The sequence below is a fragment of the Dipodomys spectabilis genome, unplaced genomic scaffold (genome assembly GCF_019054845.1).
Source record: "Dipodomys spectabilis isolate Male_0828 unplaced genomic scaffold, ASM1905484v1 ptg000163l, whole genome shotgun sequence".
NCBI classification, from domain to species: domain Eukaryota; kingdom Metazoa; phylum Chordata; class Mammalia; order Rodentia; family Heteromyidae; genus Dipodomys; species Dipodomys spectabilis.
This window is the reverse complement of record NW_024870840.1, coordinates 17,556,934-17,583,561: the sequence shown is the minus strand read 5'-3', so window position 1 is coordinate 17,583,561 and position 26,628 is coordinate 17,556,934. Positions and strand designations below refer to the sequence as shown.

General features: G+C 42.0%; 1 protein-coding gene across 2 annotated transcripts in view; it reads left to right on the top strand.

The window, feature by feature from the left end:
* Positions 1-26,628, top strand: part of Large1 (LARGE xylosyl- and glucuronyltransferase 1) — a 445,329-nt gene that overhangs the window by 255,043 nt on the left and 163,658 nt on the right. For both annotated transcript variants that reach the window (XM_042693250.1, XM_042693249.1), the window contains one exon: positions 16,257-16,428. In XM_042693250.1, the coding sequence (XP_042549184.1) occupies positions 16,257-16,428 (172 nt within the window). The remainder of the gene's footprint in view (positions 1-16,256; positions 16,429-26,628) is intronic.

Genomic DNA, 26,628 nt, shown 5'->3' with positions numbered 1-26,628 from the left:
TTCTTTTTGTGGGGGGCAAGCGTGACAACATAATGAGGTTAAGATTTGGGGCTCACTTGTTGGGGAATCTTAGTTAGAAGTGTCGTAGGGAATGCTGTAGCATCAGTAGCACCTAGAGCTCTAAGCTGGACCTTGGCTTAGTGTGAAGTTTAGTTTAGTCTGGATTTACCTACTGGATAGGCCAGATGCCTAGCTCTGTTGGCAAAGTTTAATCTGCTTTGCTGAGAAAAGGGCACCTAAGGCCTAGCTTATTACTTCCAGCTAAAGAGACCTCCTAAAATCCATCAGTCACTGACAATAATCCTTATTCCTTCATGTGTTTATCTCCATTCATTCTCTTCCGATTTGGGAAAGTTATGAAACTATCACTTTTCTTTATTTAGAATGGATTTGGCTTTGGTTTGTTTCCCCATTCTTCCTTTTCAGAGTTACTTACCCCTGGATAATGAAGAATCTTCCATGAGGTCAGAAATGTAACAATGTATACTTGCTTAATGAATCAAATCAAATCTCTACTTGTTCATTCACATACATTTTTTTTCAAGCTTTTAATAGTACTCTTGAAAAGATTCCTGAGCATTAGCATTGCTGATGCTTTGAGCCCAATAATTATTTGTTACAGGTGCTCTGCTGCCTGACAGTGTTGGTCTCTATCTAGAAGATTCTAGTCATATCCTCCCTCCTCATTGGAGATGTCTTCAAGAGCAAAATCACCCCTGCACTAGCACCTCACAGAATGAGGGGTGGCCTCACTATCCTGACAAGTGCTGACCGATACTTTTGAAAGTGTTGGTATAGAAAATTCAAACCAGTGAAGTCAAGAGACCAGAAAATGGATTTATGTCTTTATTCCCAACCACATAAATGTAAGATGTTGGCTCAGTGAATGCATCCCCATGAGCTCTGTGGTAATATCCATCCTTAATACACTTAACCCTACTTGTGGCACTACAGGGCCAGATTCTCTTTGGTCTCTAATTGAAGCATAGAAAGTGAGCCAGGGTTATTTCCAAAGATGACTTTGAACAGGAAACTTAGAAACACCCCCAGTTAAATCCCTTCTTATACCTCACCACCAGCTTTGAAGATGGTGCAACACATGTATCAAAATGCGAATTTTTTGGTGGGGGGAGGAAAGTAGGAGAAAAATGAGGGAAGGGTTAGCAAGTTTGACAAGAAAAGTTCTTGTTACTTATGTAACTGTAACCCTACTATACATAACCTTGACAATTAAATTTTTTTCAAATTAAAAATGCGTTTCTTTGCTTAAGAAAAAGTATCAATGTTTCAATGCTTATTAATTCTTCGGCTAATCATAAATTCAAAGCACTAAGGTCAAGGGTGATGATACATCAAAAGGCCTTGGGCCTTATAATAATAATTTTTCTTAATGTCAGAAAGGGTGCCTTAACTCTGTCACTTACTATATCATTTTGGACTATTGTATTTTAAAAATCTTACTTTCCTACATGTGAATTAGAGATATGAATCCCTTACTTGCTTAGTTCACGAAACTATTTCAAGAATGAAATGAAATAATAGAGGGAAAATTGTACTGCAGGCTGGAGTATGCTACACATACGTTATTGCTATAATTATCATTATCATCCCTATGATCTTTTTTGAAAAATGGACATCTTCACACACTGACCCACGAAATAGCCCTTTGTATACTCAACTCCCTCACCTTAAAAAAGTCATCTAGGATATTTTCATTGGATTTAACTTACTCAGCTAGGCTGAATTCAAGAACCCCAGTGGGTTTTAAATCTGTGCACCACTGGCAAAATAATATGTTTGAAGAGAAAATAGCAAGCGATGATCAACATCTTATTCACAGGCATAATAATGCTGCTGAAACTCCCCTTTTGCATCCCCTATTATTATTAATATGGTATTATTACTTAACACACATTGTGTTCCAGAGTGTGCTCATTGCCTTTACATTATATATACATAATACATAAGCCCTGCCCTCCAAAGCCAGCCATTATAACAAACTAGAGGAAATCACAAGTGCTGACAGATGTGCTGAGGGACTAGCGTTCTGAGCTCACTTACTGTGATTGGGCCTTTATTCTACTTGTCATGTAATGAAATACTCCTTCCTTCTAGATTCAGGATTAACTAGCAGCACAGAGCTGCCTGTTCTATGAGGCACTCTGCTCGGTACTTATCTGCCCAGCATCCCATTTTAAGTAGTTGAACAAGAATAAGCTAGAGGCCTGGTCTCTATCATTCATTTGCAGAACACAAGATTCAGAGAAAGGAGTTGGACTTTATGCCCGACTTGTGTTTCTAAACTCTGAGGACAATGATCATTATTCCATGTGGTCTAGATAGGATGTGTGATTGTGTGATGGTTTCCAGGGTGTGTGTGTGTGTGTGTGTGTGTGTGTGTGTGTGTGTGTGTGTGTGTGTGTGTGTGTGTGTGTGTGTGTGTGTGTGTGTGTGTGTGTGTGTGTGTGTGTGTGTGTGTGTGTGTGTGTGTGTGTGTGTGTACACTCTGGATCTGGTCGCTGTCCCTCAGCTCTTCAGCTCAAGGCTAGCACTCTACCACTAGAGCCACAACTTCACTTCCGGTTTTCTGGTGGTTTTTATTGGAGATAAGAGTCTTGCGGAATTTCCTGCCGGGGGCTGGCTTTAAACTGCGATCCTCAGGTCTTGCCTTCTGAGTAGCTAGGCTAGGCATGAGCCATCAGCACCTGGCTTCCTGTAACTTTTTTTAAATAGCTGTATGAGTTCCCTGATAAGCACTTCATAGGTTTACTGAATAAATACAAAGATACTATTGGTAAATTGCCTTAGTGAAGTGTCTTTTACATAGAAAGCATTCAATAAGTGTGATATTAATGCTGTCATAAATATACTATTCTCTCTTTTAACTGTGATCTTCAAAGTAATCAGAACATTCCATATTTGCTGTTCTTTTCTTCTTGTCTATGACAGTTTGGTAAACACAATCATTGTTTAGATAATCACTTGGGGGTGATAACAGAGCATTGGAATTCATTTCATAATACCCACATCTCCAGTTGCAGTAAACACACACGGAATTATTGTTTTTTTCTTGTGAAAATACTGTACAGAGGGGTTACAATTACATGGGCAAACACATGGAATTATTTTGTTCTGTGTTCTATCCTCTATAGTACTTCCTTTTGCTTGTTTTTAAATTGTTAAGAGGAAGGGCAGTGCTAGGCATTGAACCGAGGGCCCTATATATGCTAGGCAATCACTACCACTGAGCTACATTTCCATCCCTTTCTATAGTATTTTCTAAAGGTGATGGTCTTTTCCCTCCTGCAATCTCTTATATAATAAACTCTATATCTAGACAGATTAAATAACTATCCTCAAAAGCTAGTTTCCTTGACAACCATCATAGAAATGGTAAGTGCCTATTGTGGAGGCTGAATGTCAATATAACCACAATCTTTAAGTAGTCTCAAGCAAGGCTTCAAGGTCAAGGTTAAAACATTTGAAATCCCAATAACCTCTGGTTGATACTTGTTAGATGTCTTACAAGAACTGAATAAAGAGGCTCATTTTGTTAGCAGTCATCTGAGAATCAACCATAGGGATTGTGGGACAGTGAAGAGGGGCTCTTCTGGTGTCAGCAGTGCTGGGCCCTTGAGTGCTCAAGGCATTGTGGCTGGGCTGGACAGGCTCACACAGAATCTTACAGCGCCAAACTTTTGAAAGCTAGGAGCTCATTGTTCCAGCCTTTAGAAGACAGATACTTATGGTTCTAGGTAGTCAAAATGATGGCTTATGACTCTGGACATAAAACACTGCAAGCCTTGGCCTTTGGAACCTTTTATAATTCTTAGCTTCCAGACGCAATAGGCTATGGCAGCAAACAACAAAGCCTTCTAGTGTGACATTTCTCCAGCAGACCCCAGATGCTTGGATCCTCATTCCCTTAGCAATAACTACTACCTGTGTGGGACCCAGGCTGTTGGGATCCTCAGTTCTTGATGGTGGTTAGGATTCATTTGAACATCTTACCTGAACCAGTTGCCAAAAGGATAATAGGATTGGGAATAGAACAAACCAAATTTGGCACAAGAACTGAGGTCCCTCAGTCCATTACAGCTCACTGGCCTAGTATAGTTGAGAACTTGTCATTAAGATCTAGTATTTCTCTGGAACACTTACAATGACTGGGTTCACACTGACTGATCTGAAGTTCCCTACAGTCCTTGTTCTCTCCAAGCCCTGATCTCTACTATGTCTCTTCTCTGGAACTCTTCGGCTTCCTTCTCATTGCTGCTGCTTCTGTGCTGACATGGTACCTGCACCAACTTCTTTGCTGCCTTCCCTACAGCATTACTGTCACTTCTGCGCATTTCTTGCAGTCACCAGATCAGCCCACTCTACTAATGATAACGATTTTTTTTATTTAAAAAAAAAAAGATAAGGAAAAAGACCACTGGAGAAAAGTCTTTTTACTAGGCCTAATATTTTAACACTAGGGGTAATATAGGAGGGTGTCTATCACTGGCTGGAAAAGTGAGCAAAAGCACTTACTTATTATATAGCCAGAAAGGAGGCATGGCAAACATGGCTGCCTCATCCATGGTGGACTTCATGCAAATGAAGGACTTGTGTTTGTACAAGTGCCTCATGCACATGAAGGAATGTGTTCCCACCAATCACAGGCCCTCTGCTGGTCTACCAGACTTGTTCCCCCTTTGAACTGGGCACAAATAGCTACAGGATCATCTGGAATTTTTATCACTTACAAGTTCTGTGATGAGAAAAGTCCAGCACAAGCTATTTGGGACAGTGTCTTCATGAGCCAGAGTTGGTCTTCAGCAGCAAGCAGCTATGGTTGTCCTGTAACTTTGTCAAGGCATGCTTGGAGTATTTAAACAGCTGTTGCAAACATGCACATAGTCTGGCTGGCTGCTAGCCTGATAGCCATTTGCTCAGGAAGTTTGGAGATGAATCAGAGAATATTCTAACAGCTGTCAATTATGGAGTCAAATCACCCTGGGTCCCAACAACCTACCTTATCTAACAGAAAAATGAACATTAAAATGGGTGCTCACAATAGAGACTTCTTAACTAACATTAACGGTGTTTCAGCAATATTTTAGTGTTCTGACAATGCTTAAGTACTGCTTGGTGCTTTTGTCTTTAGCTGTGAGCTGGAGAAGAAATTCATGCTGTCATGAAGTTTTTATAAACTTTTATTTGTGTGTGTGTGCGTGCGCGCACGTGCGCGTGTGTGTGCACACGCACGCTACTTCGTCCTGGAGCTTGCGCCACACACACACACAGTTCCACTTCTGGCTTTTTAGTAATTAACTGGAAAGAAGAGTCTCACAGACTTTCCTGCCCAGGCTAGCTTTGAATCATGATGCTTAGTTCTAAGTCTCCTGAGTAGCTAGGATTACAGGCATGGACCACAAGTGCCTGGCTTTAAAAAAAAAAAAAAAATCTTTTCCATGTACCAAAAGAACTTTTGTTTTCTGTGATTTTTGTGGGGAGGGAACAGTTTTGAAAATTACCCACGTTTAAGTGGCACTAATAGTTCTTCCCTTATCACTCTCTCCCTGCTTGTGATTCACTCTTCTATGTATTTAGAATTAAATTCTTCTGCAAAGTGGATTTCTAATGCTGGGAACACTGTCATAGCAAGGACTTGCCCTGCAAAGGGCTACAAAGCCCTGTGGAACTGAAGAGCAAAGCACCTCATTAGAGCAGAGCAGCGTGATGCCTTCTGATTGCAGCCTCTGTGGCTGCCCTTTTGATGGTCCCTGGGAAGGAGGTGAGAAGGGGAGAAAAGGAAGGGTGGAAGTGGGAGTGAGCCACTGCTCCCTAAATCTACAGTTGAGCCTGAGAACAGAGAAATGCCATTCCTGATTAAGCTGCCTTCTAATTAACTCGCAGAAGATGGGAAGAACTATGAGACTCACACATGCCATGATCTGGAATCAGGTTTTTTCCTCTCATGGCTAGTTTTGTGTCTTTCCCTCCTGTAGAGGATTTCTCAGCTTTTAAACAATTATTACACCCCTCACAAGTTTTTCTTTCTTTCTATCAACTTTATTTATTGCTGTTGGCAACCACCCTTCCTTCCCCTGCCCACTCAAGATATTAGTGATCCCTTTAAAGGCTATGTAGCTGTTGTCTTTCATTGCTTTCTAGGGAGTATCAAAACCACAAGTTTGTTTTTGTGTCTGTCCATTTTTCCCCACTCAAGAACCAATGTTTGCCCCTGTCAAGAATGCAAAGAAATAAAAATCCACGTTATAAATCTTCTGGACTTTCTGTCCAAGTCAGCCTCAAACTATAATCTTCTATGTCTCAGACTCCTTAGTACCTAGGATTACAGGCATGAGCCTTAGCACTCAACAAGCCATTTTCCCCCACTTGCAGTTATTAACAGAATGATTATCTCTGTTTTTAGCCCATTCAGTGAGAATTAAGTAAAATTTAAAGATACTTATACGTATGCATACACATATATATACAGAGACATAAATAGACATGTGTACACAGAAGTGTTCACATGCACATAAGATTCAATATATAAATATGGTTATAAAATTCAATTTATAAATATATTTATACTTAAACTTGATGCCAAGGTTGAGGACCCCAACTTAACCAGAATAATTTCAGTAGTCCTGCCCCCAGGGATATAAGCCCTTGTATCTTTATATATAGGCATATAACACAAATATAAAGTAAATAGAGAAGGTTTCTTGTTGGCTGGTGAAAAAAGAGATTTTGTGCCACTGCTAAATGGAAGGAAGTATTTGTAATCAAGTTTATGTTCCTCTTGGTTCACTTTGCTTTTATCCTCCTAGAATGAATGCATAGATCATAACATATGTTGATCAACACTCTGCCATCTAACTTAGGACTAGAACAATATCACCAAAGTCGACTGGATTTCGCCATCCTCTCCCCCCACCTCTTCACTGATGTAATAATGATTTATGAGATTGTCTGATGCTCCAAACTATCTCTACTCCCCCAAAGCAGTCAGACATGCAGAACCTCAAATATAAGTCATTTAAGTGTTTGTTAATGAATGAATGAGTGAATGAATGAATGAATGAATCAGGTTTATCAGTATATATAACCTCAGCAGGAAAGGTTCTACATAAGAACCTTTGTGTAAATATTGTGTTTCCTTTTTCAAAACCATTCTTTGAGTACTTTCTATTTGTCCAAACATTGTTCTAAATAAACATACATAAATACTTGTGCCCTGTAATAAGAATTACATCTCCTAAAAATACAATGTTCAGGTTACCCAGGAGCTAATGTGATTTTCTCTGCAGTGCATTGAAAAATCTGTGAGTTGAGAAAGCAGCCTATATTTCAGGGAATTAAACCACTGTAACACTTCAGTTCACAAATCAGAACTTCCAGTGCATTGAAATGCTCTGTTTCATAATGGAAAACGCTGAGGGGCAGTCCCCTCATTTTCACAGAGCTAGAAGAAAGGATGTTTTTTGCCTGCTGTGAGAGGAGGAGTTTGTGCCACAGATAGGATAGGACGAAGGGGTTGTTCATTGAGCCAAGATCTCACTTCCTTGATTCGCTCTGCTTTTCTCCTTCCAGAATAACGTATATTCCTAGAAGATGGTCTCCGAGTGGATTTGGGAATAATGGGCATTTTAAGTGGAATTTAGCAAATCCTTTGTTGGGCTTGGGTTGCATGATAAATAAATGTGCCTTGATGCTTCCTGGAGATGGCGATTACTGTCAACTCTGGCACTGAGGATCATGCAAAGTTTCCTCTCAGGTTGCTGATGTAGGAAGACGTGAACTATAAAATTCAGCTCTTTCATTGATACTGCTTACCAGGAATGTCACAGTAGTTGACCTAGAGCTTTTTATATTAAAATAGTATTTCTCAATTTAAAAAGAAATAGCTTGAAGACCTTTGTTGACATCGAAGTCATAAATTATCCATAAGGTAGACTGATACAAAAGGAACTCCTGGTTTTACATCAGCCCACCCTTGAATGAATCTTTTAGAAAAGTGTTCTCTTCCTGTCCATTTGACCTGTATAGGTTTCAAGTGGAGCACTTGGGCTTAAAGACAATGTCTTCTGACTGGTTTCTGAGCAGTGAGCCGGTTATGAATTGTGTCAATGATTCAGCCAAGGACATCTTAAGAAGGCTTTCTCCCATGTCTCCTCACTTACCTTTCCTTAGCTTTCCAATCACCTGATTGCTTTGCCTTACCCCCAAACCTAAATCATCACTTCTGCTTCTGAGCTGAGGCATCTGCATTTTTCAGGAGATATCTTCCAAGGTTTCGATGTTTCTCAGCTACCTGCTCTGATTTTTCTCTGGTAGTCAGTTCCAAAAACACCAATGAAGTCATGTCTGTGCTGGTGAAAACCCTTTCATTTTTCTGTAATTGTCCGTGTAAATCCAGTGTTTCTTGGCATAGCATATGGCACTACCCAGCTTCCAGTTCTTACCTGCCATGTTGTATCCTTCTCTTATCATTTCCAGCTCTGGCCTTTGCTGTTAAGGGTGTCAGACTGGTTATTTACACACACACACACACACACACACACACACACACACACACACACACACACACACACACACACACACACACGGTTGTTTATACGTGAGTGTTCCATTGATGCTACTGTCTTTCTAAGCTTTCTTTTCTCCCAATATTTGAGAAACTAGTATTTCTAATACATTTTTCAAGACAACATCTGAAGCTTATCACCTCCACACATTTCCTTTCGTTCTTTCAAGCAGGCCTTTTAATTACCCTTCTTCCAGACTGCAGCTGTCCACTTACTTAGAGTTTATCACAGTCCAGTTCACAGGGTTCTGAATTGTAGATGTGGGAGCTAGATTCTATGATGGCCTCCACTAATGTCCATTTCCTCAGTGTACAAACTGAGGTTGACCCATATGACCAAAGAAACTGCAGAAATGACACCGTGCTCTGTTGTACAATCAGTAGCAGCCCTCTGAGGACGTGCCAGGGGCAGAGCTTTCTTTTAGCAAGCGGCATTCCTGCACACATGCCTGAGGAGCCTTCTTAGAGGCACATTCTCCAGCCCAAAGCAGGACCTCAGATGACTGTAGCTTTGTGAGGATTACAGTCACCAACATGCTCCTGAATTCCTGACACGCAGAAACCACGGGGAGATGATGAATAACCATTGCTTTTGAAACAGCTGCATTTGGGGGTTGCCTCTTATTCAGTGGTGGGCAATAAATATCCACCAGTCCACAGACCCCTTGGAGGACATTAACTGTGTTTTTATTCCCAGTGGTCCCTGACCTCTGCCTCTCCTCACTACCTGGTCCTCATTAAGTGTTCCATAAATGGTCTTTGAAAATGCATGCAACCAAGCTAAATGGGAGCCTTTTTGTGCTGACAAAGATAAATACTCCAAAGTACAGATGCATTTGTCTAGTAGATACAAATCTTGTCTTTCTGTTACTATAAATATCCTTAGTAAAAGCATGAGCAATTTACTATAGTAGCTAGAGCTTACACATAACACCTGACTGCTCACAGTTCTGGGCAGCATGAACCATAAGTATTGCATCTTGCAGGTGGAAAAGCTGGGGTATGTAGCTTAGCTGAAGTTACCAGCTAGTTAGTGCCAGAGCCAGTATCCAAGGTTAAATTCATATTAAGCCTATATCTGTGGTAAAGCACACTGCCAGGTGTGTCCACTCTGATTCCCATTTCATGTTTCTCTGAGCTGCCTACAATTATATATATACACATATTCACACATATATATATGTATATATTTATGTATATATTTATATACATGTGTGCATATGTACCAGTGTCTATGTATATGCACACACGTATATATGTGTATTTGTTTTCTCTATTTCATAACTAAGATTGAGGTTGGCATTGGTGAACCTTGCCAGTCTGGCTGGGGTGGCAATGAGATGTGGGATCCAACCCATTGGATTCCTATTCGGGAGCTGATGTTCCAGCCAAGATCTGTCTCCCAGCACCATCAGGAGCCCCAGCTCCAGGAGTACCTCCTCCTCCATTCCTCTCACTTCTCTTCTGAGCATGCACCCTGGTTGTCAAGACAACCACCCACAACTTGAAAGCAAATGACTTTTCAAACATTTATCAGCTACGATGACTTCTTTTTTTAGTTTTAAAAATGTGTCAAGGTGATTTGTAATTCACAGAAAAATGTTGGTGTGGGTAACAAATCTATTTTGAGCCATAAATATTTCCAGTATGATGGTAGAAGGCTTACAGACTACAAATAGAGCAACTCCTAAGAAGAAGAGGAAGAAGGATCTGATACTCGCATCCCTGGTTTTTTGTTTGTTTATTTGTTTGTGTATCTGTCGGTCGTGGGGCTTGAACTCTGGGCCTGGGTGTTGTCCTTCAGTTCTGCTCAAGGCCAGCGCTCTACCACTTGAGCCACAGTGCCACTTGCAGTTTTCTGAGTGATTTATTGGAGTCTCACAGACTTTCCTCCCCAGGCTGGCTTTGAACTGTGATCCTCAGATCTCAGCCTCCTGAGTAGCTAGATTATAAGCATGAGCTACCAGTGCCCAGTGCATCCCTGTTTTTTATAGATGAGAAAATCAAGGCCCAGAGAGATATGGAATCCAGTAATGCTACATTCCAGGGCCTACATATCTAATGACCTTAAAAAATGTTTTTTGGTTTTTTTTTTTTGCTGGGCGCTGGTGGCTCGGGGGGCTGAGATCTGAGGATCACAGTTCAAAGTCAGCCTGGACAGGAAAGTCCCTGAGACTCTTAACTCCAATAAACCACCAAAAAAAAATGGAAGTGGCATTGTGGCTCAAATGGTAGAGTTCTAGCCTGGAGCTGAAGAACTGAAGGACAGCACCCAAGCCCCAGAGTTCAAGACCCATGACTGAAAAAGAAAATTGTTTTTTGAATGGAGGTTGGAGCCTCGTTTTGACCCCAGGAGAGTAAGGAACATACTTGTAAACACCAGGTCTTCTGAAAGGAGGAAAGAGGAGAGCATTTGCTTCTGAGGGTTGGGAGAACACAATGGGTTTTGTCCCCATTCCTCTGAACTATGGGTAGTAGCATAGTACCTAGCCCTTGGCTCATTAGAAGATATTAAATAACTAGCACAGTGTGTCTGCAGCTCTTGTTCACTGTGTATCCGACATCCAGTGAATGCTGATGTCTTCTTTCCCTCATTACTGGGCCATTGCAGGGCCACCTGAGGAGACATAAGCATCCTTCCTTAGCCAAGCAACCCCTTTGTCTCTCTTTGGCGCTGCATCTCTATGGTCAGAAACTTGGCACCAGTTCTGGGACATTGCTGTCCCTGTGTTTTAAGCAGTCACCCTGGTGATTGTTCATTGTCCAACCCTGTGTTCCCATGCTCTCTTCACCACAGCCAGCGCCAGATGTGGGAGGGGATAACTGGCAGCACATTCTCAAAACTCCTCAGGACTCACTGCTCTACTCCCAGCTTCAAGAACATGACCTTTCCAGTGAGAGCATCCTGACTCCACCACCACCACCACTCCCCCTCAACATACTTTACACAAAACAGTTGCTTATGCTCCTTTATGTAAGTGCAGTAAAAGTTATCTTGGGCACAGTTGCATCTTTTGTTAATTAAACCTTCAGCCGTGCTGCTTAGAATTATTAACAGCCATTGCAAGGATAATAGTCTGTCCATTAAAATGAGCCTAAGTTTCATTTTTATTATCCTTTTAATTACATACACCCTTTGGCATAATTATAATGATGAAGCCACAGTGGGATATGCCACCAGCAGGTGTGGCTGTCTCTGCAGGATGCTCTGGGGAGGACGTGCCTGGTACCTACCACAGTTCCTCAATCTTCTGACCACGGTGCTCTGCTCTCCTTGACCTTGTGACTCCATGTCCCTGGATGGGTGGGAGCTTGTTCCCAGAGGAAGGGAGATCAACCCAGTGAGACTCTACCAAGAGACTGCCCAGAAAGGTCACACAGTTGGTCTTGCCTACTGGCTTTCCTCCTTCTAAAACCCAAAATGTGCTGTTATATGTGGCCTTCCACCTTGGGGACTTGGTATTTCCCAGCAGGTTTTAGTTTCTATTTTTGTCTACCTTTTATATAGACACACAAGAAAAGGTGATGAGCTACTTACTAATTCCCAGGTAACACCATCTCGATTCCTAAAGTCTTCTTTCCTATCCCACATCACCTAATTTCACCTCAAAAACACAAATCAGCTGAGTTCAAGTACTGCCGAAGGACATAGGATGTCTGAAGGAATTGTGCACATAGAGATTTAGTCACTTCTCTAAAGTCACAGAACCTACTAGAAGTTAAACAGGTTCTAAAGCTCAGGCTTTAGGACTCAATAAGCCATACTTTCACATCCCATATCCCTACTCTAGCAGTTATGGACCCTTCTGCACCTAGTAAGATATCAAAGGTAGGATTTGAACCCCATCCCACCTGACTCCATGGTTATACACATTCATCATAATACTTTTAAGCAATTGCTGTGTTGAATATTTGCTACAGATATCTCCCTGCCTTATGGAACTCTGTTCCAATACAAGTGAGAGGCATGGAAAAATACACACAGTGTGATAGCTGAGAGAGACAGAGACAGGCAGAGAAGCTACTTCCTTTTAGGAGCCCCAGCATAGCCTGGAGCAGAAGGAGGTAGTAAATGGGAGATGGAAACTTCCGACTTGTAGGAAGAGGAAGTGGAAAGGAAGAAGCCATGCCAGTTCTAAGATGAGCCATTTTTAACGAATGCATCTGCCTTGTACCACAAGTTTTTTTCTCATCCAAAGATTTCTTAGTGTTCTGCCCTTTCCTGGGCTTGCTTTCCAAATACAAACTCATTCGAAAGCTTCCTTTACATCTAATTGAACACTCGGACTTAATTGATTATGTATTAAGTTGGGGACTTGGGGTGACATTCAGGCCTGGGCTCATGTTGAGATTAATTTATTCCTGTAGTCTTACTGTTATGTGATGCATCCGAGTATCTCACATGTGTGTTAAAAATAAAACTGAGAGTCAGGGCAATCTAATTAGATGGCTTAACCCAACACCCTGGTGTTCAGGCTTCACCAAGCTCTCCTGCTTTGATGGTAACCGAAATAGATGAATAAGTTAATCAAAGGTCTGATTAAATAGCACAGCCGTGCAGCCTGGACCATTGATTGCCAGGCTTCAGTTCAGGCAAATTCTCCAGGGAGAGAAGAACCAGAGCTGAGTTCCAAAGGCCAGCCTTTCATGAGGGAGAGTTTCTAAAACACACTGGAGGGAATTGCTGGCTGAATTCTCAGATCTGAACGTGAGGCCTCTCTGGGAAGCTAACTCCCAAAGAAGGATGATGTGATTTGGGGGGAAAGAACGGGAACCTTCCCCTGGCAGATTCTAACTATAGCTTCTCATCATGTTTGGTGAGGGACTGCAGACAATCACTTCCCTTCTCTGCTGCCATCTAAGCATCCTCTGGTGTACATTTCACACCTGTTCTCTCTAAGGCATTGCTCCTAAGTGGTGTGTTTAAAGGCTGGTCTTGCCTTGGCTGTAAGTCTGTGCTGCTTGTGCTAGGCTTATCTTCTCTAGCCTTTCCCCACCCAGAGGCTGATGGATAAAGACTGCCTTCCATACATACCCTCAGGCCTCTATGTGGATGGAATTAACGGTCACCAACCAGAGACATCATTTTGTGCTGGAGGAGAGTAAGGGTGAGATGTGTGTTAGGGCCAAAAAAAGCCACAGAGGACAGACAGAGACAGCTCAACACCAGCACAGACTTATTGTGGGGAGAAAACCTGCAGATTGGAGCTTCTACCTTCCAGCCAACGAAGCTAGACACAAAACCACTTGTGGACTAGCCCTAAGAGTGGGTTGTGGAGGCTTGAAGCTCTCTGGCAGGGATTGGTGCTAAAGTAACTAAGGGCAGGACATAGATAGTGTGGGGAAAGTGGTCACAGGGGTAGAGAGCAAACCAGGCAAGCTATCTGCTCAAAGCCCTACTCTGTGTACAGTGGCAGTAAATTTTTGGTCTGGTTCATCCAGGCAATGACAGAAGATAAGGGAGTGGGGGAATGGATGTAAATCAAGACACTGCTCTGTGGTCTCAAGATAGGACACCTGGCTGTTGAAAACTCAACAATGTACCTTCCAGGGTTTTTTGGTTTTGTTTTTTTTTTATTGTAAAGATATTGTACAGAGGGTTTACAGTTACATGAGCAAGGTAATGAGTCCATTTCCTATTGAGCATTGTTACACCCTCCTTTGTTTTTCCCCTACCATCCCTTGCCTCCCCACCTCCCCAACTCCTCCCTCTCCCACCCCCAAGTTGTAAAGTTCGTTTTCAGCATACTTTCTTGTACATCTCATTATTACAGTGGGTCATCCTGTATCCTTAATTCAGCATTTTGTTATTTCCCTTCCCCCTCCTCTAATTAGAAAATGTACATACAAGATGCAAAACACCTAAATGAAATGAACCCCAATAGGGACTCAAGAGGTTTAATTTTGTTGCTGTTCTCTTTAATGTACTTATGATGTACTATGTGATTTATTTATTTTTTGTTTGTTTCATTGTATGTTCTTCCCCCATGGTACAACCCCCGATGTCACTGTAGTTGATTCCAGTACCTTCCAGGTTTTGTCTTAGAAGTTGCCATTGATAGACTGTGCCCTCTCTCTCTCTCTCTCTCTCTCTTTCTCTCTCTCTCTCTGTGTGTCTCTCTCCTCTCATTTGACCTTAGAGGTCATAGGTAGTAATACCTAGTTGCTCTACCACTAGAGCTGAGCTCCGCTTCTGGATTTTTTGGCCCCAAATCGTGATCCTTAGATCTCAGCCTTTTGAGTAGCTACATTTGGAGGTATAAAAGCCACTGGCATCCAGCTTACTTTGTCATTATGTCTTAATGTATATTATGTTAAGTGGAAGCAGAGTATGCTTCCATAGTATGCTATTAAATAAACTTTATCCTCTTCCTAATTGTTCCATTACTTCATTTTACAACATGATGAGGAATATCTTTGGGAATTAACACTTAGATAAATTTGTATTTAAATTGTATATGATTTTCTTAAAGATCACATGGAATTATAAGGACAAAGGAGATAAGTTTTGAGTCCTGAAAGATGGCCTCATGTCTCATGAAAGGGTCTAGTATAATTCTTTAACTTTGTGGAAGGAAAATGGTGTGCTGCCACTGCTCCCTATAATGACCTTCATACTGACTTTGCACAGAGGAAAGTCCTTCACTCTCAGCAGCTGGGCTACTGTTAAGCCTTGAGTTTGGTTACCACCTAGTACTGAGTCCTGCTGATGAACCCACCACCCCTGTCAGCCATCTGTAGAATGTTCACGACTGTCCTTCTGTGTGTCTGTCCTCCTTTGTTATCAGATCAAGAGTGTTGACTGAGCATGACCAAATTCTCCTCATGTATATGAAAAGAAAAGAGGCTACAGGACTTAGCTATTCAATAACATCATAAAAATATAGATAAGATATTTAAATATGCCATTAAATAGTAATTGTTAATGACACAAAAATGAAATATGACTTAAACAAGTATATCTACCTTGGGACAATTAGGTATTGGTTTTGCAAAATATATATACTTTGAGTCACTGTGTTTTGTATCTCCTCTGGATGGATTAGTATTTTCCCTTCTGAGCCTCCATAATTTCTCTAATAACAAAATGGGTATTTTTTAAACCTCAGCATAAAGCTTATGTATAATAATGATTTTATAGATATTTCCTTTCAGCTATCTTGATTCAGATAATTTAAATTTTATTTCTCTCCATCTTGCTCTCTTCTGTTTATTTTTTCTGTGCTAGTATTGGGACTTAAGCTCAGGGTCTCATTTTTGTTTGACTTCTTTACTCATATGGTAGAACTTGGAATTCTACCTCTTGAGCCACACCTCACTTCCAGCTTTTTGTTGATTAACTGGGTATGATAACAGTGTCCCAGATTTATCTGACTGGGCTGATTTCCAGTGGGGATCTAAGGATCGCAGATCTCACCACCTGAAAAGCTAAGGCTTACAGGCATGAGTACTAGTGACCAATCCAGACACATATTCTTTCCTCAGAAGACCTCCTATGTCACAATTCTGTGCGCAAATCGTTGAAACAGTATTTGTTCATTTATTCAACAAATTTGGATTGGATACTTTTTATGTTTCAGGAATTATTAATAATCGTTAATAATGTTTAAGCAAAGAATTAATATAGTTATTTTTTTCTCTTTCTCCAACTTCCTTTATGTCCTCTTCTATTCAGTCTGAGGTTTCCTGGATCCCCAACAAACATTACTCTGGGATTTATGGCCTGATGAAGCTGGTCCTGACCAAGACTCTTCCTGCCAGCCTGGAGAGGGTCATTGTCCTGGACACTGATATCACCTTCGCCACTGACATTGCAGAATTGTGGGCTGTATTCCACAAGTTCAAAGGTAATTGCAGCTTGCTTTTGTTTGTTTTCTCAGTGCTGAGGATTCAACCCTGGACCTGATGAATGCTAGGTAAGCTCTTTCCTGCTGAGTTATCTGCCCATTTTTGTGTTTGTTTTAGAAAGATAATCTTGGCTTGGATGAGGATGAACTCAATAAGGAATTGCAAACACTGTTCAATATCAACTCAACTCTAATTTGAAATGTGTTAGAGTAAAATTAGAACTGGCATTTCCTTAGGAATTAAAAAGGGATGTTCATGTTCATAGAAGCCAGTTTAGGGTTCTTTGTAATCATATCAAATGTATATGTTTTGTGTGCCCCCTAATTGATTGTTAACATAGTTGTATAGAGATGGTTCATTTAGTGCTTTTTCTGTCAAACAACAATTTCGTTGCCAGGAATGTTTGTGAAGTGATAGAAATAGGTACTGGTTATGGAATGTTTGAAATATTCTTAGGGGTTTTGCTTTCATTCTCAACAGAGTCTAGTATTTTAAGGAGGTGTGTAAGTTTGACTTTAGGAAACATTTCTATTTATTTGGTTGGTTTCTCGTTTCCTGTTATTATGGCTCTTGTTTCTGCTTCCGTTTGGAGAGACATTGCGAACCCAGTGCACATGTTTACCTCTACTGTGGATGTAACTGAAGTAACAGGTGAACACAAAAATTTTAGTTGTCCTCTCTGAAATTTCAGGATGGGAGAGAAATTTGGTACCTTTTAATGAGGTGGGACTGGGGTTTGAACTCAGAGCCTTGTACTTGCTTGGCCAATTCTCTACCACCAGAGCTAAACCCTCACCCTGTTCTGTTTTAGTTTAATTTTCAAGGAAGGTCTTAATTTTTTCCTGGGGCTTGCCTAGACTACAATCTTTTTTACCTTTACTCCTCACATAGCTGTGATTACAGGTGTACGCTATGAAGGCACACTTGCTTTTTGAGATAGTCTTGTTGTCTTTTTGCCTATGCTGTGGTGAACCTGATTTTTACCATTCTCTACCTCCGAAGTCAGTGGACTTTATTTTTTTATTTCTCTTTATCAAATTTCACTCTGGCTTCTGTGTCCAACATCTCTTTACCGCTTATAGTCCTTTACCGTAGTGTGAAATACCAGTTAATGATTATAGACCATAGCATATTCATGCTGACTCCAGTCACTGCTTGCTTATTTCTAGGAACTTCTTTGTTCTGGCTAATTGAAGGAAGTTTTCGGCAAATTGTGGGGTCACACCATCATTCCTTATTGGGATCAATGTTGACTTTTTGTATGCTTCTTGAGGTCTCAGCCTTCAGCCTGTATAGTGCTCAACGTGTAACTGGGACCTCACTGGATCAGGAAATGAAAACTTGAAGTTGGGAAATTACATCTGTTCTACTGTAACCCTAGTGCTTAGAGGGCTCTGTAGCCAATAGCAGCAGCAGCAGCAGAAATCATGGGTTTAAACACCCAGTGCTATTCATGGAAGGGGAAGAAGGCATTGTGGCTCTTAGTACTCCTGTTCCTGGATCAAAGACTTGGAACTGGACTACCCTGGACTTCAAGGAGATACCTAGGGATGAGCAAAGTACATGGGCTAAGGTCAGAAGAGGGTCAAGGAACACTTTGATGTAAATGGGGTCACTAATTAGCTTGATCTAGACTTTGTTAGGTCTCTGCTGTACAGAGGAATGTATTTATGTATGTAAGACATACATAAAACTTACATACATAAAACTTCCAGAACACAACACCTCCTTTCAGAGACCTGGCACCACTGATGGAGAGGAACTATTCCATGCCTGTCCTAATTTTCCTTAGAAAATATGGAGATTAAAGTAAATAAGCATTTACTTCTCTATATGTCAGTCTTGTGTAAAACTTTTATTTGTAGGACTCTGTTGATTTTTTTCCCCTACATCAGAACACTTTAACGGCCATGAAAACAAAAGCCTGCTAGGACACAGATGTAAAAGCCAAGTGTTCTGGTCCAAGAGGACGAATATTCCTCTCATCAAAGCATTTTGCTCTTGACATCTCGCACTGAAAACATTTTGAGTGACATTAATGCAGTTTTGGTCTTGTTCATCTCTGGTTTAGAGCAGCTAGTTGTCTGGGGCTGCAGCCGCTCTTGTGTTGAGATCACAGACTTGATTCCTTAATGGTGCTATAGAGTTCCTGTCCCTAATGTCATCCCATGGAGAATGTATTAAGACGCCTTTTATTAAGGATGCACAGCCAGCTCAGCCTCTGCCACTAGGAGCTCTTTTCCTGATTCTAGGAGATGTCTCAGATGTCCTGCCTGGACCCTAACCTCCATCCCGCCCACTCCACATCAGCCACCTGCTCCCTTACCCAGCCCATGCCAGCCTTATTCTTGGTAATAAGCTGACATGCTTTCTGGCTATAATCAGGAGTTATCTATTCCATCGTAGTTACTGAGCACCTTTTCATTGCCAAACAGTTTTCAACAGTTGGGAATATTCCAAGAATAAAACAACCCAAGCACTAGCCCATTAAGTTTACATGTTGTTAGAGGGAGACAAACGGTAAATAAGTGAAATGTAGTAAATGATGCTATAGAGGAAAATGCATAAGAAAGGTATAGATGTGTTTGGAGGATGTGTGTGTGTGTGTGTGTGTGTGTGTGTGTGTTAGTATTCAGAAAGGGCAGGATCTCAAGCAGGATATCTCACAAGCAGGGTGAGGGAGATCTCCAAACAAAGACTTGAAAAGTTAAAACAGTGGCAATCAAGGAAGTAGGTGTCTAGGGAGGAGTGAGCTAGTGTCTGGTGCACAATTAAGCTTTGCTATCAGTGGTCATGACTACAGGGTAGAACTTAGGCTAGAACTAAGTGTACCCGAGAAAAGAATGGGGTTGACAAGGTCATATCACAGGCAGGACCTGTTGATAGAACAATGCAAAGCTATTTTGAGAAACCATAGGTGGACCTTGAGCAGAGGCATAACTTGACCTGTATTATATTGATAATGCATCATTCTGGCTGCCCTTTGTGATGGTAGAAGGAAGAAAGGAAACTAGTTAGGGGACCGGTTTAGTCTTCTATGTATGTGGGAGATGATGTTAGCTTGGACCTAGGAGGAGAAAAGGTGGTAGAAGTCATCACATTTTTAAGGTCAAGTTGCCAGGATATTCAAGGGAGAGAAGGAGAGCAGAGTGGAGTGTGACCCATAGTGACTGGCAGGTGCAGAGGGACTGGTGAGACACTGATTTGCAATAAGAAGTCAAGGGGAAGGCCAGGGAGTTGGGTTGATTTGAGCAGAACTGCATCCAAAGATGAGAAACAGGAAGAGAGAGTGTTTGTGATGCATGGAGAAAGTAACTACTATTTGTTTAAGTACAGCTTTTGTTCCAGGGTCTGAGCTAGAAACATTACACATGTAAAATGTAATAGATTAGGCCCAAGAGAGAGAACAAATTTCTGTCTGTGCTCCAAGAGCTATCACATACCACAGCAGTCCAGGCCCTGTGCTTTGGAGTCTGTGCTCAAGTCTCCTTGAATCCCACTGGGAGGGGAGGGGCACCCACCAACCTGGGAGCTGAGGTCTTCACTTAGATCAAATGCCTGTGGTCATGTAGAGACACTGAGTGTCTTCTTCACTAAGGCCACATAACATTGGAAGTTTGGGGAGGATGTTGTAAATGCATAAATAGTAAATGCACACCCGAAACTTGAAGCTTTTGGAAGAAAACCTGGCTGAACATAAAAGAAAGTGTTTGGATTCATAAGGGCAAATGCCTCTCCCTGAAGAACGGTGTTTCTACAGCAGGTGCCTTGAGCATGTTGTGCCAGCAGGAGTCTCTCAAGGATGCAGTAGACTCCCTGTGGCTAGCCAGAGGTAGGGTTCCCAGCGCTTACTCTGTACCAGCCACTCTCATCTCCACATCCTGGCATGAAGACATCACTTCCCATGGACACCAGTGTGATAGTTCTCACCTATATTCCTAGCTACTTGAAATCTGGAGGTTTCTGGTTCTAGGCCACACCTGACAAAATGTTTAGAAGATCTTTTTTTTAATTTTTATTTATTTTTTTATTGTGAAAATACTGTACAGAGGGGTTACAATTACATGGGCAAGATAATGAGTACATTTCTTATCAAGCATTGTAGCCTCCTCCTTTGTTTCCCCTTCCCATCCCTTCCCATTCTCCCTCTTCCCCCCCCCCCCCACCAAAGTTGTAAAGTTCGTTTTTGACATAACAACTTGTACATCTCATTGTTGCAATGGGTCCACCTGTATCCCTATTTAAACGACTTGTTTTTCCCCTTCCCCTCCACAAATTATACCGACATCCAATACAGTGAAAGCAGGGGTTATACTGTGGGAGAGGGACATACAAAGCAACAAAGAAATAATCTTTTAAATGTGTTAGAAACAATCGGATGAAAGAAAAAATACATATCTTAGTGTTCATTTCCCTAACATCACCTTATCTGTCCTTTTCTGCTTGACTCAGACATATACTAGATATTGCAAATAAGAAGATCTTATACCAATCAAAAAGTATAATAGTCCGTCCCTGCCATCCTAGTTACAAGGGATGGGTAAATGGATTATGGTCCACACACTGGTCACCTCATAGATGTGAGACCCTATCTGAAACCTGTAAACGTGGCTGGAGGGTATGACTTAACTGCCGAGGACCTTGAGTTCATACTCAGGTACCACCAAAAGCCAACAAACAAAAAAGATTTGAGGAGAGATGCTTACAAAGAAAAAGTAGTTTACCCAAGCTCTTAGCCTTCTTAAGATATAGAACTGGGATTTGACCTCAGACAACCTAGATAGAAGTCCAGTCCTCTTCACCCTCTACTTCTGAGAAGTAGTAGTAGAAGTAAGTCATTGGAGAGACTGAAAGAAGGAATTCTGGTCATATAATCCTATTTGTAGAGTTCAGGCCCCACACTCCAACAACACATGGCAGGTTAGAGCTCAGGAGCTGCTTGTTTTTCCGGCATACACCTATAATCCCCACATTCAGTAGACTGAGGTTGGAGGATTGTGAGTACAAATCTAGCCTGGGTTACATAATGAGACCCTTTCTTAAAACAAAAATAGAAGTGTGCTTGTTGAATCCAGATACTTGATCTCAAGGTCTTTCAGTGTGAGAAATGAGAAAATCAAAATGATTTAGGAAAATAAAAATGAAATGTATATTTTCCCTAGGGACCACCTTGGGCAGTGGGGGTGGTAACCCGGTATGTTCTTTACCACACTAAGGTGAGTGGTGTGTACAGCCAGCCATCATCAATGCTACCAGCCTTCCAGGACCTAACAGATGTTCATTTTATGAGCAAAGACTAGAGCTATTTGGCCTTCTTAGGTACCTATAAAAATTTAGAAAATTCTAAGTTATCCTAATAGCTGCCTGACTATGTTTTATTAGCTTCTGGGTGGCCCTGTCCATAACAGACAGGATGAGGTCTCCCGCAGGGCCATTCATGCCAGCAGAGTTCTCTTTGGAATATTTTTTTATTAGCTAGACAAGGAGGAACCAGGCAGCCTCCTATAAGGACTCCGCAGCGGGGCCTCCACATGCTGTTCTGATCCCCTGCCCCGGAGGCCGTGAAGTCAGGCCCTGGCCTCTGTACCTCAGTTTCCCACTGCAGTGGATTTACAATGCCCAGCCTTGGTGTTCGATTTGTGTTGATATCTCATGAGCCTGTGTTCATCTGCAAGAACCTAGATGGTGAGCCACACAACTTGGGACTCCTGACCATTTTTGTTGTTTTTAATGTCAGTTCACACATTTTTAATTTCCTAAAACTCTTTCTTGCTTTTCTAGGGTTCCTTTTGTTTACGTGGGAGCTGTTCAGGTTCATGACTGAGTCAGCTGCTTCGGCTCTCCTGGGTCTCTAACCTCAGCATTTTTTAAGTTTCAGCTCTTTGCTCTCTCTCTGTTTCTTACCTGCTGCTTCTCATAGTTTGTTAATAGTGGATCTGACTCTTGTATTAGAGTTCATCCTGCAGAACCCATGCATTCAAACTAGGCGCTAAAATGAGTGGCTCTGAGTTTGGGGGTGGCCATCACCAGGAGATAATAAAGTGAGTCTGAGCCTGTCACTGGGCCTTTTGCTCAGGGCTAGTCTGGGAATCAGAAGCACCAGCCAGCGATTGCTCACTACCCAGCTACCAGGTATGGGGATGCTGAGGTCAGCCACATGTAGGACCGCAGATACCCAATGCCAAGTCCTGGACTCAGGTAGCAAACAGAGCCCTGGCAGAACATCAGAACTTGGAGGTCACCCCACAGTGTCAGGACCACAGCATCTTGGAAGGCTTAGAAATACTATCAGTGGGTCGCAGGAAACGGGAAGAGGAGGGAATGACAACTGCCAAGAAAACTATTGATGTGATTCTGACCAAAACAAGGAATAGGCAGTCAGAAGTGCTAGATGTCGTTACTAGCCTTTTATTCTTTGTCGTTGTTGTTGTTTTGTTAATCTTTCCAACAGTCGAAGAGATCAATATTAATATTCTGATTTTACAGAGCAGAAAATTTGGAGAACCCAGAAAGATTAAGTTATTTGTTCAAGGCCAGCAAAGCATTGACAGCAGCATTGTTCTACGTTTCTCTGCAGGAAAGCGCACCTGGCTGAATCCTGCCCTAGTAGTGCATATGATCTGTCTCCGGAAACACCTTTGTTCATCCCATGGCCTCCTGGGTGGCCTACCGGCCCTCTCATTTTTATCTTTTGATCATGACACTTTGGCCACTTTCGTTTTTTCCTATTGTCACTTCCTTATGTGTGCAGATTGCAATACTGTCCTTAAGGGAAGGCAGAAAGGGGCCAGGAAACCTGGGACTCTGGTAGAGCTAGTGTCACGTCTGACATGGGGCCAATGATGGTTAAAGTCAATGGTCATCTCTGAAGGTATCACCCACTGGAGAAGGGTATCACTGAGAACTTACCTTGCCTGGAGGATAAATTCTGCCTTGCTCTGTGCTTCCTGATCATCCTAGAACTGGTCCTTCTGAGCCCTGTTACTTAGGCTCTCCACTCTCTGTATGTGAGCAGCTCCTCATGGAGTGTCTCAGGTGTGTCCTAAGACCTCCTGCTCCATAAAGAAACTGGGGGGAACCAGAATTCGAGTGTTTCATCCTTGAAATCACATCTAAGAGATGCAGGCATTGGCTCTGAGTCACACTCAGCTCCACGCAACCCAAGAGCAGGTCTCTGAACAGCTCTGAATCCCAGCGGCTTTGCTGGGCCTTTTTTTTTTTTTTTTTTTAATTGAGTGGTGGATTAATTGTGTATTTGATTACTAAGTCCAGGAAACAGAAAGTCGTACTTTCCCCTGTGAAAAGGAAAACAGAAAAAATCAAAGTTGCCCTGAAAGATCAGAACAGCTTTTGGATTTTACTGCTTCATTCAGTAGCTCTGTCTGAATATTTCCCCAGGCCCCCATCCAGGAAAGGGGGTTCCCATGAATCATGCAAGAGCTTACTGTTCCTGAATTCTGGATCCTGCATAGCATGGAAGTTTAACGTCAACTCAAATGCTTCATTGGGGAACCCAATGAGAATGTGAACAGATCCTTATTCTGGGTTTTTCATCCAATAAGCTATTCCAATGGCCCCACTGCCATCCTGAGAATCTTTTCTCTGAAATCCATCTTCCTTGCTCCTGAAAGCCATGCAAAGGTCTTCCTCTCCCTGAAAAGTGGTAAAAATGAGCATCTCATTTTATTTTGTTTTTGAGACAAGACTCAGGCTAGCCTGAAACCAATCCTCCTCCCTCAGCCTCCTGAGTGCTGGGATTATATGTGTCCACCACTCCCTCCAAGCCTGGAATCATCTGTATGTCTCCCTCCTTGACCCAGAAGGTCTTGAAGAAAGAAGACTTCAAGTGTGGCACACATAGTAGGTGGAAAAACAATCTCTCTGGAATAAATTATTAATGCAGTGGCCAGATTCTGGTGCCCACTCTGCCTTCCAGGAACTATTTCATTTAATCTTCCTGCATCTGATTTTCTCAACTGTCAGAAGATTGGTGATTAAGCGGTGGGTCATGGGGAGACTAGATAAGAAGCTAAGAGGCTAGCACTGGGAGGACCTCTCTCCATGGAGAAAGACAATTACTTTGGCCCATCTTCCAAAGTGATAAAAGTATACCTTAGTTAATTTAGCTTTGTTTTCTCTTCTTTCTACAACTAATTTTCAGCAGGCACTCAATGAGTCTTTCTCCAAATAGTTTATGATGTGGGCCACATCTCTTTTGTCTTTTTAGTTATTTTTGTAACAGCTTTGTTGAAATGTACTTCATGTGCCATAACATTCGCCTTTTAAAAGCTTATAATTCGGTGGGGTATTTTTTGTATATTCAAACATTGAAAGAGTTGTATAGCCAGCAACACTATCAAAGTTTTAAAACCTTTCAACCACCTTAAGGTAGGTAATATTTATCTTTCAGTGGTCTCTCCCCCTCACCTAGTACCTTCAGTCCTACCTCCTATCAACCTCCACTTGCCTATTTTCTTCTCTAGGATGTGCTTAGTCTGAATTTCATGCCAGTAGAACTCTGCAGTGCAGATGTTTGGTGACTTGGTTCTGTCACCTCACATCTATTCTGTCCATTCCTGTAGCATTGTCTGTACATCATTTTTTATGGCTAAATCATATTCTGCTTTATGCATCTACCACATTTTTCATGCTTTCAGCAGCTGATAGACATTTGAGTTGCTCCCACTTTTTGACTATGGTGAGTAATGTTGCTATGAATTTTTATGTACAGTTCTGAGTGAATATATGTATATTTTCCATTCTTCAGGTGTAGACTTGCCCGGTCTTATGTTGACTCTGTGTTTAACATTTTGAGGAACTGCCGAGCTGTTTTCCAAATGGCTACACTGTTTGCAATTCAGTATCTTAGACTCACCTCTTTGTGTGTGAAGAATATCAGCAGCCTATATCTTCACTGAATGCCAGCTAACTGGACAAGGAAAAACACCCGTGATTCGTGTGGACTAAGGAACTACGGAATGTACCCATTTCAGTAGCTAGCCTGAGCATCAATTCAGAAATAATGATCAACTCTATCTAGTAGGCTTAGATTTGGAACTGAGGGGCACCTAGCTAAGTAGGGTGATCTTGAGAGAACACATTTTTATGTCTAAGGCCTGCAGGCTCAACACAGATCAAATCTTGTCTCCTCTTGTTTTCTTTGTGCTTGTAGTTTATAGCAGAATTATGAGAGAGGTTGTTCCCATAGCTTTCTGGCTGCTTCAGTTTCTTTTTTCTAGCTTGCCCTGTGGCCACAAGATTCCACCTATTTCTATCAGAGAAAACATCTTCGGTGCTACAAACCAGGCTGAAGCGTTCAGGTTCCACGTTGCCATGTGCTAGGGACAGAGTCACAGCCACTGGCCACAATGAGCCTGCCTTCCAGTGAAGCAGGGCCGTGTTATTGCTTATGTTGATTACTAATAGACAAATTGGTCTGGGTCCTTGGTCAGTCAATGAGGAGAACACAGTGGGAGCCGTGTTATGGGCTGCCTCCCGTAGGTTGACAGGGATGTGTGTTGTTGAGACACAGGACATTTGCAACTCATTACTCCCCTCTATTGGGGAGGTTGTTATTTTTTTCCTTTTTTAAAGTTCTTTAAATAGTTGTACGAAAGAGTTTCAATTCAGCATGTGAGTTTATGAGCATAATGCATCTTGATCAATGCCACCCCTACCATCGTTCTCCCCATCTCTCTCAGCCCCATCCATCCCTTCAAGCTACCTGGTTCCATTTTCACATGTGTGCCTTGAATATATTATGGCTGTATTTACCCACCATTCCTCTCTCCATTCTTCTGCTCCTCTCCCCTTCAACCCTCCCTCCTCAATCAAAACATGTTTTGTCTTCCTATACCCCCCTTCCTTTGGTAGATGAGGAATGAGCCCACTGGACAAACCATCACCTGTGGTTTCTACTGTGTCTGACAAATCCTGGCTGACACTAAGACCGAGACAGAAAATGTGGCAGTCAGGCAGAGCAGTCTGGGGCTCATGGTCAGGTGTGAGCAGGAGAAGCTTCCAGATCCCTGACTGAGTAGGATTCCTCTGTCTGTCTAGGTGAGTCTTTGGGATGTAACAGTCCAGCTGGGTACTGCCAGGTCTACAGAGCACACAGAGCTCCCTCCTGTGTTCATTTGCTTGCAGAGCAGAGCCTGTACGCTGTGCCCATTGTAGGCTCCAGGGAGCTGAGTGTCACC